The sequence below is a fragment of the Neodiprion fabricii genome, chromosome 5 (assembly GCF_021155785.1).
Source record: "Neodiprion fabricii isolate iyNeoFabr1 chromosome 5, iyNeoFabr1.1, whole genome shotgun sequence".
Classification (NCBI taxonomy): Eukaryota; Metazoa; Arthropoda; class Insecta; order Hymenoptera; family Diprionidae; genus Neodiprion; species Neodiprion fabricii.
The window spans coordinates 29,668,000-29,684,906 of NC_060243.1; the positions used below are offsets into that span (position 1 = coordinate 29,668,000).

The 16,907-nt window shown below is 34.7% G+C and overlaps 1 protein-coding gene across 1 annotated transcript; it reads right to left on the reverse strand.

Moving 5' to 3' along the window:
* Positions 1–9,479: 9,479 nt before the first annotated feature.
* Positions 9,480–15,819, reverse strand: LOC124182403 (procathepsin L). Its single transcript, XM_046569631.1, has 5 exons — positions 15,624–15,819; positions 13,043–13,219; positions 11,633–11,995; positions 9,813–9,973; positions 9,480–9,686 (listed from the first exon to the last, which is right to left on the reverse strand). Exons 1-5 carry the CDS (start codon positions 15,759–15,761, stop codon positions 9,491–9,493), a joined length of 1,035 nt encoding a protein of 344 aa, XP_046425587.1. The 5' UTR covers positions 15,762–15,819; the 3' UTR covers positions 9,480–9,490.
* Between the last annotated feature and the right edge of the window lie 1,088 nt (positions 15,820–16,907).

Below are 16,907 nucleotides of genomic sequence, written 5' to 3' on the forward strand. Positions count from 1 at the left end.
TTCGCAATTTTCAAAATTCTCATCAACGATTTCATCATTTTATTCGTGCGATAAATTTGAACGAAGAAAGGCTAAAAAAAAAAAAAAAAATATATGGAAGAGAAAGAAAGAGGGAGAGAATAAAAGATGCCAATTATTCGGACACTGACCCGCTGTGTAGGTATTTTTGTCTGTGAAAGTGAATATTCGATTGAATGTATTAAAAATTTATAGGATTCAAATAAGGCTAATTTGAATCGAATGAAATACATAATGTATTGTAGTCGACTCGTATAAATACTGGGACAAATAGGAGTAATTGTAATAATTTATTTGTACTTTGACAAGCTTCTGTTTGGTTTGATTAAAATTTTACAAAATAGGCTTTTAAAATTTTAACTCGAGGGAAAAAAAAATTGAAAAAATAAAATTGCACAAAGAATCGATGTACGAGAAATTTACTGTGAAATTAGGGGGATTAGTTTTTTGGTTGGCAATTTTTATGGAAAATCTCACGCGTGTAAAACTCATCTTGTAACTCGAATAACGCTTTGAAACGAGTGTGAAAAATTTTATTGCCGGTGTCCGCGTTGATATGTTTTTTTCTTTTTTGTATTTTTATTTTTGCGACGATCAGTTTGATAACCTTTTCATCCTCGCATGCTTTGTCCAACGGAATTCCAGAGTGATTTTTAGTGCACTTTTAAATTACAGCAACGTTCGTCGCAGTGGCAAATGTTTGATTAAACGGATGAAATGCAGGATGAAAGTAGTACGTTGATTGGAAAATGACCGCGCGGTCAGTACGAGGATCAATTTAAGAATCAACGTACGAGTTTTAATTTCCTGCCTCAACCTCCTCGACCTCCTCCTTTTTCGTCTCGGCTTCGTCTGCTCTTTGAATTGTCGATACCTTGTCTTACCGAAATTTGACTTTTAATCGTATTGTACGAACTGAGTTTTATATGTTTTCGTTTAAATTACGGAGGTTCGTTGACTAAAAATCGACAATATCAATTTTATTACAAGATAGTCGTACATTTACAATTAGTATTATACTCTTTAAAAATGTAAAGACGGTAAGTACTGGTATTTGAAAAAAAAATTTCAGACATCAATGTTACGTTTTAAATCGATTCAAAATTGGTAAAAAGTCTAGTACAAGATTTGTTCCATTTCACTCCACAATGGCTTTTTCATTCGGAAGACTATTTTCAACGAATCTATTAGATTTCTCAACAACTTTGAAGCGATTCGAAACGAAGCTTGGATATCTGAGCTTTTCTTTGCAATTCCAGTATTTTCAATTCCTATATTCTTATACGGATCTTGGTCGTTCACGAATACAATAATTCGATAAATGTTCAGTGTACAACCGTCTGTTAATAACATTAATAAAACATGTCAATTATTGACGAATCAAACGACGGGCTTCCTCTCAAGTAATCATAGTGTCACTATCGTTTGAAATGGTTTCGTAATCGTTAATATTAAAATAAAATTCTGCATCAGTAATCGTTGTTAGTAATGATAAGTTATTTAAGATAGCAGAAATCTCTTTTTAAACGTGAGAAATCATGAGAAATCATAGGAAATCATGAGAAATCATGAAAAATCATGAGAAATCATGAGAAATCGTCCAATCAAAGTGAAATTCATTCATCATTCGAAACGATTTCTTAGTCTCTGAAATCAGACTTGAAATCATTAATATTAAATTGAAATTCTACATCAGTAATCATTGACAGTCGTGAGAAATCATTCAGGATTGCAGAAATCTTCTTTCAATCATTAGAAATCACTCGATCGAAGTGAAATTCATTAAAAATTCGAAACGATTTCCCAATCTTTGAAAACAGACTGAAATCATTGATATTAAAATAAATTTCTGCATCAGTAATCGTTGTTAGCAATGATAAGTTATTTAGGATAGCAGAAATCTCTTTTTAAACGTAAGAAATCATGAGAAATCATGAGAAATCATGAGAAATCGTCCAATCAAAGTGAAATTCATTCATGATTCGAAACGATTTCTTAGTCTCTGAAATCAGACTTGAAATCATTAATATTAAATTGAAATTCTACGTCAGTAATCGTTGACAGTCGTGAGAAATCATTCAGGATTGCAGAAATCTTCTTTCAATCATTAGAAATCACTCGATCGAAGTGAAATTCATTAAAAATTCGAAACGATTTCCCAATCTTTGAAAACAGACTGAAATCATTGATATTAAAATAAAATTCCGCATCAGTAATCGTTGATAGTCGTGAGAAATGATTAAGGATTACAGAAATCTCTTTTTAAACGTGAGAAATCATGAGAAATCATGAGAAATCATGAGAAATCGTTCAATCAAAGTGAAATTCATTCATGATTCGAAACGATTTCTTAGTCTCCGAAATCAGACTTGAAATCATTAATATTAAATTGAAATTCTACGTCAGTAATCGTTGACAGTCGTGAGAAATCATTCAGGATTGCAGAAATCTTCTTTCAATCATGAGAAATCACTCGATCGAACTGAAATTCATTAAAAATTCGAAACGATTTCCCAATCTTTGAAAACAGACTGAAATCATTGATATTAAAATAAAATTCCGCATTAGTAATCGTTGATAGTCGTGAGAAATGATTAAGGATTACAGAAATCTCTTTTTAATGATGAGAAATCATGAGAAATGATTCAATCAAAGTGAAATTTATTTTTCAAGCAATCTCTTGTAATCGCTCTGTAAAGTGTAAGTAATCACGAAAGACTTTAATCGCGGTGTAACTTTTTTTTTTCCTCATTTAAACACCCGTCGCAACCAAGCCGCTTAAATTTCGTTTCAACTTTTTCTCCTCCCGCATGTCATTGAGCCTTAAGCTGGTCATGTTCAGCACTAATCGGTTTTATAAACCGTCCAGACGTGCCGCATTCGAGTGTTGTAACACTCGTCTCGACGAGGGCAGACGGCTTTAGACGCTTTTATTCAATGAGACAGATGATTGGTAATAAATGCAATTGCGACTGGCTGCGGTGGCTACTTGTTCTAATTGTAAATTTAACCAACGTTCATCGTCCGCTGTTTATTGCCTTGTGTAGAACAGGCGTGAATAAACTTACGAACCTTCGCACAGATTTCTCGGAGGTATTTTTTTTTTATACTTGACATTTGCAGAAGCTTTTACGGTGCTCTTTTTTTTTGTAGGGATCAAAATTTGGTACGAAGATTGGAAAATTTAAGGGTCGCAAGTATGACGATAATTTCATTTTGTAGAATTCCAAAATGCGGAAAAAGAGACCGGAGTTCACTGAAAGTTAGACAGCGGACTCAAAAATTAAGGTAATCAAATTTTCCAAACGGCGTTTTAAAGACGACAATTTTGTCTTTTTAGAAAATTCCTTGCGTTCTTTTTTGGCCCAAGTACATAGTTTTGAAAAATTTTTTTAACGATTTTACGAGGCCGTTTTTCGGCTATTTTTTAGCTACCGAAAATTAACTCCACAGCTTGTGGAAAAATTTTGAATCGGTTTTTTCTATGGTAAACTTAAAAAGGATATCAAAATCTACATTTCCATTTTTTTAGAAAGTTTCTAAAACACTATCTAACTTTTAATGCGGTAAGAAATTTCGACTGGTGTAGGTACCCAAACTTTTGCTAGGCAATGTATATATTATTAAAACTCAAAATGTAGAAATGTCAAATTCGTGTATAAAGGAATTGATAAATAGAATAACCGGTGAAATACAATTCAGCCGTTCAATTCAATAAAATTCCATTCCTTTCGTCGAGATTTTCTCATATTTCGCAATTCGAAAATCCCTCGTTTTTTAACGTCCCACTCTTCGCGCAGTGCACGTGATAGGAAACCGTAAGAGTAGATAAAATCGCTTGTAGCAATCTTTCATATTGTGTATATTATTATTATACCCTCAGCTTTTATCGCCGAACCAAAAATTTCGCGGATTGACAGCAGTGGTGCAATTAAATTGTAAGATTTTGATAAGAATTAATCGCGGCGTGTGGGTGTACCAATTAAATCAACATTGCGTCATCTTTCTTTTCCCCCCACAAATCGTTATCACTCGTTGGCAGCGTTTCATTGGCGGTAAAATCAAGGATTCTTGAATTTTGTAGGTAGGTATTTAAAAAATAAGAAATATTGCGGATAGCTTTGGAAAGAGCGATATATATATTTTTTTTTTTTATGCACGAGATAAATCCCCAAGATTTTTGTGAAAATTCACTCCGTTTTCCCAACTTTCTTTCATATTTGTTTACTTACACACGAACGATCGACTGACTAGGCGGAATTTTTTCACAAGCTTGGTAGTGCGCGAAATTCTAACTTTGCAAAAACGACGACAATGACGTTAATGCAAGCGAGAATACAGGGAAACGAAAAATGAGAACGATTTATTTATCGAGGTGACATAATAAAACGTGCGTAAAACTGTCAAGTTGTATAGTTCCCGCGATATTGTTACAATATCTTCTTATCATTGCATGCGTCTCGGACAATTAAGCTCGATTACTCTTCGCTATTACATCAGATTCAATCTAATTGCTAATATACAAACGCTATCTCCCCTCTCGTTTATCATTCTTCTACACAATTTGTTACTATTATTGTTGTTATTATTACATTTCTTAATGCATTGGTCGTTTTGTTTGTTTTTTTTTTTTTTTATTTTTTTTTCCCCCCTTTGATTTTTTTCTTCATTTTTGCCCACATGTTTTGGCATTCCTGTTTTACTTTATTTTTTTTCGTCTCCGCTGAAATTTGGTAAACAGAAAAATGTTTATCCGAAAGAAATCAGCTCTCGGGACTGATTCCTGAAATGGATGACGTCGGTTTTGCTGGTCCGCCGTATGAGAGGGGAAGAAAAAAAAAAAGATCGGACTATCGTTGAAAGAGAACGATAAAAAAAAATTGTTTCTTGTAATATTACTTCGAAATCGTGCGGATGTTATAAAAATTTCCGCCACTGAGTTGATACGAATTTTGATTCAATTCTGATAATGGTAAATATGTTTAGTTTTTTATTATTGGAATAAACTTTGCAAATATTTAGCCGCGTCGTTTGACGCGTGTTACAATTTTACGTCATTTGAATGAGCATTGTTTTTTTTATTTTTTTTTTCCTCTCTCGTTTCCTTACCTCGCAGTACAACTATTATAATTAACGATAAACGGAGTATACTGTACGGATATACTTATGATTAATTAATACTAATTAGATTTTTCGTGGTATGTATAAACAAGCGACAAGTATACATCTGGATAATACAGTGTTCAAAATCGTAAAACCCAGTCGTAGGAATCGTGACGTTTTAAAAAAATCATATTCGGGCGGCATATTTTTTACCGCGTGAAAAAGAAATTGACAAAAAAAAATTACACCGAAAGGAAAAAACCCCGCATGAATACAGACGCAATTTTTTGAGCAAACGGTTTAGATGTATGAGATTTTATTAATTCACCACGGGCACGAAATATTGTCGATAAATTATCTATAACATAAAAATTATTAGCCACGTCCCTTGTATGTGTATATATATATATATGTGAATGTACGTATGAATATGTTTATGGATTTTTATAGTATATTATAACTTACGGAGAATCGTTGACGAGACGAAGCAAAGTTCAATAGGGTGTTTAACAACTACGTGACACTCATTCTTCCTAAATAGTAGCATACCGCCACGTAACCTTGACCGGAAATTGACTTCGCGCCTTCACGTCCTCGTTTATTGCTCTCACCATAATTCCCGATTCAAATATCGTTCCGTTAGGAAAATAGACGATCGTCGTTGTTTTCTACACGCATGCAAGTTGACGGAATCGTTGAAACGTTTTATTTTGAAATCACGTTATGTGCAAATATCGCGATGCATTTTTTTTTTATTGCATTACACAAAGCAGAAAGGGTTACCGAGGTTTTTCCAATTCCAAATGTATTTCCTTATTTCTCAGTGTCCATTGTATCCCTCTCCTTTTCACCGTTAATGAAACAAGTATTCAAACTTCCCGCGAATTTTGGGAAATTCTCACCATTGGCTGGAGCACTTGTGACGCAACAATATTCGCACGTGGCGCCATCTCGTCGAGTATTTGTAGAGATGAATTACCGTGTCCATGATAAATTGAGTTCTCCAAGAGGATATATAGAGTAATATGCATAGTATACTTGAAAGAAGTAGGTGATAAATTTTCGAAATTGTTTGCTTCGTAATCAATAAACTCCTTCGGTTGGAACTTACGGTACAGAAGAATAAATCAAGCATCAAAAAATGAATCCCAGAATTTGATCTATCAAATTTCTGTGAACTAACAAGAAAAAAAATTGATTTTGCTGTTTTTTTATTTTATTTAACACTCGAAAATATGCAGAAGTTGAGATTCGTGAAGTTTATTTTTACCTTTGATCCGTAAGAGGTACGCGTATTGATTGTAACGTACATTGCGAAGTATGGATAAGAAATCAACAATTTGACATTGGCTTTGTTTATCATTCGCGGTTTTTCCTTGTACGCTATTATTGTATCGTCTTCACGAAGTCAAATTTCAAGTACGTTAACCGTTTTCGCATAGCAATCATTTTAACTTTAGAGGCTCGTCTCTGATTTTTTTGAGAAAAATGAAGGTTACGCGTGTAATATACACATTAAGTTGCAATCAACTAGCGTATATATATGTGTGTATATATATATGCAATGAGATTGTACCAGTTCAAGTTTCGAGTAAATGTAATTAAAAACAAAACATGCATACACGGTCATTAGTAATATCTTATTCTTATATTTTCATTAAGAAAAGTTCAAGCTTATACTATTAATCGTTGTTAAGAGCATCTGAAAGTCGTAAAATCAACAACAATATGGTGGATATTGTAACTTTCAGATTAATTGTGATCATGAAGAGTGCCTTGAACTGTCCGGTAAACTACGTCGGACTGATTAGAATATATTCAAACCGATTGCTTTTGAGTTGAAATATCCAACAACAACCATAACAACAGCAGCAACAATTTATCGCAGCTGAGAAAATATCTTATCCCAATACAAGTTTTCGAATCGCGTTATAATCAAAAATCTGAAAATTTGTCACCACTTGTTCCGCGCTCTTTTCCTTGTATATTTTACTACACTGACCTTTGACCGTATGACGAGAGATAAAACCTAAGATAAACACGATTAAACGTCGAGTCTTGTGTGCTGAGTAAAAAAAAAAAAAAGTAAAAAAAAATGCGTACTCACCATTTTTACAACGTCCGTTGCATCTACCTTACGGTTGTTATCTATTCGACACGTTATGTTGTATCTGTCTTACTTTGTCGTTCGAAGGGCACGGCGATCACTCGAGGACACCGATTTGTTGTTTCTTTGAAAAGCATTTTTTTTCCAATTTCAGTATATATGCGTGATTATCCAAGTTTCGTTCAATGTCAAAAACACATTCAAGATGTGGAACGAGGCTTCAACGATGCTGTACGTGTATCGACGTAAATTTTAACAATTCGGTTCTTAGTTATAGCCGTGGGATTTCGTTTTCTTAACATCGAGTATTTACGTAGAAAAAAATGACCTCGATTTTTGAACATGTTAGAAAATGGTCGGAAATGAATCCCCGGTTTTAATTTCCCGTTTCTCTTCTTTCAGAGAGAAAAAAAGGAAGTTAATTGTAATCACCGTGAAAATGAAACATTGGGTTTTACACTATGTGTATCTCGATGTTTTGAGATCTGGAGCAATCACCTCCGATTGTTTTTTAATTTTTTTCTCCGACGATATTTCGAGGACGAGTTTACGGATTTCAATGATTTTTGCCTCGATCGACGGGGCTTTTCCAAACTGAGAACTGAATGGATTTTGACTTTGATCGATTCGGAACTTTTTCGAATTATTCAAATAACTTGATTCCAAAAAATTCAATTATGATATCTTGAACGACAAAAGAAGAACTAAAAACATTTCGATCTTTAGCAAAATTCGAACTCTAAGATTTGCTGGACCTGTGATCACGAATCTGAAGTCAAATTTGCGAAGTCCGAAATGGCAAATCTAATATTGTGGAAAAATATCTAAACAAATTCGGATTTTTTATGGAAATTGGTAGGCAGAAGTTTTTTGGAACACCGATAACGAATCCAATGTTAGATTTCTAAAATTGTTAGTGGTGGATCCATCATAGTGGTTGAAATTTAAAAAAAAAAAACATATTTTCCTGCAACGTAATTATACCTGAAGGCTATCAAATCGTTAATCACGAATCTAAATTTGAAGTTCGAAATTAGAATTGGATATTATTATTATTCCTATTATTATTACTTTTTGTTAACTTTGAATTTGCAGTGTAAAAACGGAAAATTCAAAAGCTAGCTCATGGCCAGCCTATAAATAAAGGCACTTGTTTTTTTTTTCAAAGCTTCTCTGCAATTGTTGACAGTTTTTTAAAAATATTATCACCCAATTGCCCAAAATATGTTCATTTTTTCCCCAGTAGAAAGTTAATGATTGGCTTCTAGGCACGATTGTTGAAAAAAACGGAGTGCCTTACACATTCGGCAAATCAACAAACTTGTCATCGAGAAAAAATTGTCAAACTCGATTTCTTCTAAACAAAATGATTTCAAGTAAAACCGACGAACCGATTGTCATGAAATTTGCCCACGGTACTGTTTTTACCCTGAAGATGCACGCGCGAGCTTTTCAACCCGATCCCACTTCCGGTTCAAAAACAGCGGAAAAAGAGATGAGTTTTTTTATTGTTGTTGTTGTTTCTTTTTTTTTTTTTTTCATTCAACTTTGTTTCGTCATTTTTGCGAAAGAAAAAGCGAAGCGACGTTTTACCCTGGATTTCAACGATCGTATTGAAGTTCGCCTAAGCTCGAAGCGTGGCAATTTAATGTCTCGTCATCGGAATTCGAGAGCTGAGATGAACTTAGTGCGATAAGTGTCGAGTTGACCCCGATGTCTTGATATATCAATTAATGTATTACGGAACTCGAGTGCAAACCAACACGCGTTTGTATTACACATAGTATATGCTTATTTTAGATACATTATAACGTATACCGTTTCTTTGAAATGCGTTCAAAGCAGTGCATCCGGAAGTACGCCCAACGTAATAAATTAAATGAATAACAATCTTGTAAACAAGTAATATATACACGCACACACGTGTATAAGATGACTGCAATGCAACGGTAATGAGGATATATATATATATTTATTTTCGCTACAGTTTACGACATTGGATGTACAAAGATAAATGTATAATCCGACAATTTCGAAAATCCGTTTCGACGTTAATTTTTCGCTTTTTAATCTATCGGAGACTGCAGGCTACATTGGGAATTGTATATATGTATATATATATGTATAAAAATTGATTGGTGTATAAATAGTAAAAGTAGACAGAGAAAAAAATAAAATAAAAATAAAAAATACGAAAGCTGATGCGAATTTTTCGGTATTCGACGAATGAAACGTTTTTTTTTTTTTTTTGTTTACCAGCGATCACACTTTGGCGTAGGCAGCGTAGTTCGCTACTCCGCAACGATTTTTGTGCCTGGCAAGTTTCATGTATCCATTATCGCCCCAATTGTCACCCCACCAGTTTTTCAGTATCCAATAAGTGGGCGTGTAACCGACCAACAGCATCGCGTGGTTAACCACGTCCGAACTGCATCCCGGGTCGTCGTAAACTCCTCGGCTATTGGATTCGTTGGCGAGGGTTGAAAGAACAAAACGAACGTGAATAAAATTCCTGCAGTCATTGTTGGGGGGTTGCAAAAAAAATGGAATGAAAAAAAAACAAAAATTGAAATTCCTCACTCACTGGTAGAGCTGAAAGGTTTTCGGACTCGCGTTAATGGAAGCTGCTATCGGCCCGATAGTTGCCACAGCGTATTCCATCGCGTGCTCATCACGAGCCGGAAGTATCGCCCAGGCTGTGATGTTCACCACGCTGTCGTCTCTTACGAATTTGCAATATCCTTGCTGCAATTTGTCGTGTGATCAGTTATTAAGGGGACAACTCTGTAAGTTGGTTGTTACCGACCGAGTAAAACGTCGCTTGTTGCCGACCGGGTAAAACGTCACCTGTTACCGACCGAGCAATATGTCACTCGTTTCGTCGCGTTATTCAATCAAAAAATTGAATATCGCTGATAATTTCCATACAAATATCGAAAATCCCCCCCCCCCCCGTCAGCCGAGAATAACGCCGGAAAATTGTTTTACTGCAATTAATGGTAATTCAAGACATTTTTCGACGTTATACAAATATAAATATTCAGTGTTGCACGACTCAGTATCGCACTGGTTACGATACGAACGATGCGTAAAATCTGACGTTTTACTCGGTCGGTAAAAACTGCCCAAATGGAATATTAGACAAGTTATTTACGAATATTGACACAGTCTTGTAGTTGGTGACATTTTGTTACAGCTTCAGCGTACTTCGACCTTTATCCTAGACTAAGCGTTCAAATTTTGGACGTTTTTTTCACCGTGTCCTCATTTCTAATCATAGACGTGATACTCGATGTGAAACACGCGTTGCGCAATTTTCTACGAATGATTGTTAACGATTGAAGTTTGGACACCGTGCCATTCGCGTTTTTCTATTTCTTTTATCTTTTACCAAAGTTACAGGGTTCCTCTCAGCGAAAGATAACCCGCAGTTTAACATTTAATTGTGCGCCACATTATACGCGAGCTATTGATACTGATAGCCTGTGACTTTACTACACTTATTAATGTTTACAAAAAGTTTTATGAAAACATTATAATACGAGGGAAATCGTCGTCGTCGTCGTCGTCGTTGTTTATCTATCGAAAGTCAAGCAGGCTTCAAGGGCGTGATCACTGATTGTAATTTTACGGGATATGCTCTCATTTCTTTTCTTTTCTTTTTTCTTTTTTTAAATTGGTGTCCACAACAACTTGAATATGACCTTCTATTCAAACTTTTCGTAAGCATACTTTTAAAAATCATAAAAATTACGTTCCAATCAATCGATCAACTCTCTTTCTCTCTCTCTCTAACTTCTATTATTCCCCAAAGTTGATCTCGATTTTACAGAAATCAGTTCTACAGGGTAAATTTTCTAAAAAATGTGTTCTACAGACTCGTTTTAACAGAAAGAAATTCGTGATTCGCATCAAAAATAATCCCGCATCAATTACTCTTCAGAAAAACTGTTCTTCGGAATATTTTCTCCATCGAAAATTTTTCTACACAAATTTTTTGATAGAATAGCTTTCTCGTTTCACACATCCAACAAAAAAACAAATTCAACAGAGACAAATTAAAATGTGCGAAATCGACAGTTAACCGTATGATTTTGACGATTCGATGATTGCTCCGAATTGTTCTGGTTGTCTCAAACAAAATCTTGAGGAAAATACTCTGTGGATAAATTTTCTGCAGAACAATTTTCCTGTAGAAAAATAATTCGTGCAGGATCATTCCTGAATTGAATCTCGAATTTCTTTGCGCAGAAAAATATCGTATGTTATTTTTTAAACTCCAGTTACAAGCGCCGGTCCTACGAACGGGTAATTTTCATTACCTCTTCGAGTTTTCTACTCTGTAAAAAGTGATTTCCGTAGAACTCTCTGATATCTGCTATGTTATCGACGATCCAAACTCACCTGCGCGGTATAGGGATAGTTTTTCTCCGGCATGAGACCCTTGGCTTTCTCCAAGTACCTCATCGTGTTCCTCAGGGAACCGCCCGAGCAGCCAAGGTTCCCAACGGAAGTGCTGCAGTCTATAATCTGTTGTGTACTTAGGGGTATCAGCATTCCCGTTTCCTTGAATATTTGACCCTGGATGCTAGTCGCAACGGAATACGCGTAGCAGCTTCCGCAGTCCTCTTGATTTTCCGCTGCCGTTTCGAATCCCTTTTCCCGCCAATCGAGACTCGGGGGAATTTGTCGTCCGCTTTGCCTGATCGAATTCACCAGTTCGTCGTTTTCGGATAAACGGCGTCTTCTGCTACGAACAAGCTTGACCTGATCACGAAATACGCGGGCGTTAGTACTTTTTTTTTTTTTTATTTTTTGTTTTTTGTTTTTTTTTTGCGTTGCTTTTTCAACCGTCTTTAATCTCTTTACCGGATCACTTCATCCGGAATTAACTTGTAACATACGAGTTCCTTTCCTCAAACGATAAAAAAAAAACTCAATCGGTCGGTCATACGGTTTGACGATGAAGTTTTTTTTTTTTTTTTTTCCATGCAAAAATCTATTTCGGTAGTAGGATAATTTAAATGTTATCTATTTCAACGCGGGAACGTCATGCGTCATTCGCGTGTTTGTTTTTCAGAATTTTCTTCCACGCCTTTTGTCGCTCGGACGTTGGACTGAGAAAAATTTCATTCGTCGCAGTGAATAGAAAAATTGAGTAAAACAGTTATCGTTAAAAAAAAAAAAAAAACTGTTCGAACGTTGTCGGAATTGGGAAAAACGAGCTACGCCTAACCATTTTGCTCCGTCGTCGATTCTTTTTTGGTAATTGCAAAGAAAAATCAGTTTCTGAGTGTTGGTCTAGTTTTTTAGTTAAACAAGGCTTTAACGTCAATTTATCGTTCCACAAGCGTTAAATTTTCGTAACAGTTGCAAGAAAATATATTAGCAGTGATCGTGATGAGAAAGAATAGCAACGGATACCAGACTTTTCGGTAACAGCTGGAAAACTAATTTTCATTTTCTACCTGGAACTATATTTTTCGATTTTGGTAAGAAATGAAAATAGTTAAGGATCGAGCGGTAACCGGAACGTAAAAATTTCTCTAGGTGTACTTTTTCCAACCGAAGTTTGATCGGAAAATTTATTGATCGATGAAAACGTTTGGCAAATATTTAAAAAATCTTTAAAAAATTGCAGCCCGTTCATTTTTTCAGTATATCGACGATACTCGCAGCAGTAACGAGCTTCGATTAATCGTCTGTTACCGGTTAAATTGAATTTTGAATTTGAAACGCACGAATTCGAATTTCTTTGAGGAGAAAAAGATTAACTCGCTATAGGACAGTTGAAGCAATAAATTTATGGTTTACCATTTTCAATATATACTCCGGTGTGCTGAGGTCGGCAAAGTGGTTGTCACGCAAGGTGTAACTGTGGTGACCAGCTGCTGCTAGGAGGTTATGTTCGTAGATTTTTATCAGATTCTCTTCCCAAGCGAGTCTTCGCATGGCTTCCTTGGTCGTTGAGTAATTCTTTTTGTAAGACAACTGCGGAACGGATACATGAAAGAATCGAATTACGTTACACTGAGGACAAAATTTCAGTCGACACGGTTAACGAAAGATTTTGGAAAAATGGTCGTCGTTAAGGTTGTCACGTCTCAGTGTTGCCAACACTCTGAATTCTCTCCCACCAAGACGACAAATCAATTCCACTGAAAAACCACTAAACTTGCCACTGGTGGAATGTATTAAAAATTTTATTTCAATTCAGCGCGCGAATATTTGCCTAAAAATAATTATCTTATTTGTATGTATTAAATGAACATCTACAATAGAATTTTGATCTAATTATTACTTTATAATACGTGGTAATATAACATTAGCATTGGACGTCAATATACAGCTAATAAAATCGAGTAAAAAAGAAAAAACAAATAAGCTTTACTGTTATTAGAACATGAATATTTATTATTGATACAAGTTGTAACAATAAATAATTTTTTTTTTTTATTTATCATTAAGTAAAAACTTGGAATTAAAATCTTTGAATAGTAATTATTAAATCGTTTAGAAATATTTCAATATTTGGCTAATTCAATACTTCAATAATTGACTATTTTAATATCTCAATATTTGACCAATTCAATATTTACTTCTTTTACTTTTACTTTTACTATTAAGGAATTAAAATGTGTAAAAACTGATGACTAACCATACCACTGACAAAATCTACTAACTACTAAAAGTGAATTTTTACTACCGTCCCAGAATAAAAACAACCAGATTTAGTGGAAAAACTACCGAGTTGGCAACACTGTTACGGTTTAAGGGGGCGCCCTGGTCGATTTCGACGCTGACGTATATATCTCGAAATGTCAAAGACCGCGTATCTAAAACACGAAAATGACCCATTCTGTACACGATTCTGAACAAAAACATTCCGATACATTTTCATTTGACGCCGAAATAAAGAAATGACACGAATTTTACGAAATCGTATAAATAGTAAATTCGTAAAATTCGTGTAATTTTTTCATTTGAGTGTTTTTGTTCGGAATTGTCTATAAAATGGGGCTGTTGAGTTCTTTTTTGCTTATACATCAATATCGAAATCGATCAGGGTACACATTTAAGTATCGTTGAAGTCACAAAAAAAAAAAAAAAAAAAAAAAAAAAAAAAAAAAAAAAAAAAAAAAAAAACAGAGTCGATTCGATCAAGTTATCGCAAAATTTGTAAAAAAAAAGTACACGTATTAGACTTTTTCTGTTCGTAGGTATAAAATTCATTGTTATTTTTTAGTAAGAACTATAACTTTCTTGGTTATGGTAATGAAGGAAAATGTCTTAAAGACCGTGTAGTAAGAACGACAACTGGAAAATTTCTATCGGTACGGTTTTTCTGAAAAAAAAAAAAAAAAAAAAAAAACAGGAAAGCCATTGTTTCAAATGCCAGTTGAATAATGCTCAATCATTTTACACAGCACTTGAAATTTAACGCTTCTGATCATTCGTCTATCGGGGTTCTTCGAATTTTGCGGAACTTCTCGTCGGAATTAACCGGTCACAACCAGTTTTCATAGATTGGGACCCCCTCGCGTCACGCAGGCTCAGCAAGGAACTATGCAAGAGCTGTCAAACGTGTAACAATATTTTTCGATGTCACGATCTTTCCCCTCTCTACGCAAAGCGATAAGGATTACTCTTATTCAGCGACGTATCATCCTCATCATGATCATCATCATCATCATCATCATCATCATCAACATCGTCGCCCGTCGACACGTGTCGCGCGTGCTAATTTTTGTTATCTTAAGGTTTTTTTTTTTTTTCTCTTCGTCTTCTCGGTCTTCTTTCTTTTTTCCTCGATTACCCCGAATAAGTGCTTATTGCGTGAGATTTTATACGTTCCGTTCGTTATACGCGACAAAAAAATAAAAAAAAAAACAGAGCTTGTCAAAGTAATTGATGTATAATTATTTTTCAAAATTGATTGAGTAAAACGTGGCTAGTTTGTGACATTTTTTTTTTTTTTTTTAGTCCTATTCGATCCTACCCACCGTTAGAATCGCATAACGGTCACTGGATTGGCTTGAAATTTACCTCGATTGTGATTGTTTTACCTTAAGAACGAGTTCTAAAAATCTAAAAAAAAAAAAAATTGAAAAAAGTATCTAGGTATTGTTTAAAGTTGACAGAAAAACCTGTCTCAGTTTACCTGACCAAAATTCATTGTTTAAACGTTTTGAAACACTGTCAAAGTTATAGAAAGTATCTAAAATATTGGCCAAAAAGGTATTTGTTTTGTACGAAGAATGAAGCCACGATGATTACTTTCAGTATTTAAAGATTCTAGGCGAAGTTTGAACAATTTTTATCGGGGTGAAATTCGCCAAGAATGATCGATTTGGATTAAATCTATTCTTGACTATCAATATTTATACAAACTCACTTTGTATTTCTCCCAATAATCGTCGAGCTTTTCAGACACTTCTTTTGGCAAACCGGTTCCATTTCCGGTTTTCGCGATGCTGAAAACAATCGAGACGATAAAAAATAAGCCACAATTTGATAACTTCATTATACGCATGGATGAATGTTCCGCTAATGTAAGTCGAGGTGGACTGATCGTGCTATATGACTGATACTTGTCACTCTCACTGTTCGTAGGTGAGTTTCATTTTACTCTTTTTTTTTTTCTTTTCTTTTCTCTTCCATTTCACCTCTGTCAGCACATACCGCGATCGTTGTTGTAATACCTGTACACGTCGTTTGGTAGAATATATATATATATATTACATGCAAGGGGGTCAAGCATTTTGTTAATTTGTTAAAGCCTCCCCCTCCACTCGTACAAGTCGCGTCGATGATTAAAAATCTTTCGATGCTTGACAACGACGAATATATTAACCGTAATTTTGCCGAGATTATCGCAAAATACGAGGTTTGTTTTGATTTTTCCGCAATATTGTAATCGGCGGTATTTTTGCAGGTTACTAAAAGTTGGGGGAATAAATGAAAAATAAAAATCTATGTCGATCTTAGTTTCGTCTATAACTGCGAACGCCAATGAAACAACATTCTTCTTATGTGATAAAAACGAATCTGTGGAAATTCGAATAAGACAAGCTAAGATCGCATAAATTTGGAAAAATATTTTACTTTTATTAGAATGTTGAAAATGTTCAAACTCTTGTGATTTTAATCCGATTATAATGTTTGTAAGATTGGCTTGTCTCATCGCACAGAGATCTTGAGATATCGCTGGAAATAAATTGTGGTAAATAATGCGGTTACTATACGTTCCTCGATTAGTTTTTTGGTTTTTACCACAGGCGAAAAATGCAGTTACGCAATGGTTACGAATAAAAGGAAAACTAATTTTTTTTCAGCTGTAAACGATTGCAATAATTTGACGCTGTCGCGTAAATGGTAAATCAATGTCATTTGGCTGAAAAAAAATGTGGCCAACTAAATTGATAGATTTTTATGTTGCAACTGTAATATACGCTAAATAATCGATAGTACGAAATTTTATTGCAATCCAATAACCTTTGACCGAACGATGAGGCAACAATATACAAACGGGTTTCTACAAACGATCATACACATTTTACTCTAATTGTCTATACTCACTCTACGAGATGAAAACTTTCCTCGAGTGATTTTTCAAAACGTATAAAAACAATTCTGTATTCTGAATACAACAATCGTAAAACATTTTCTCAAGTCGACG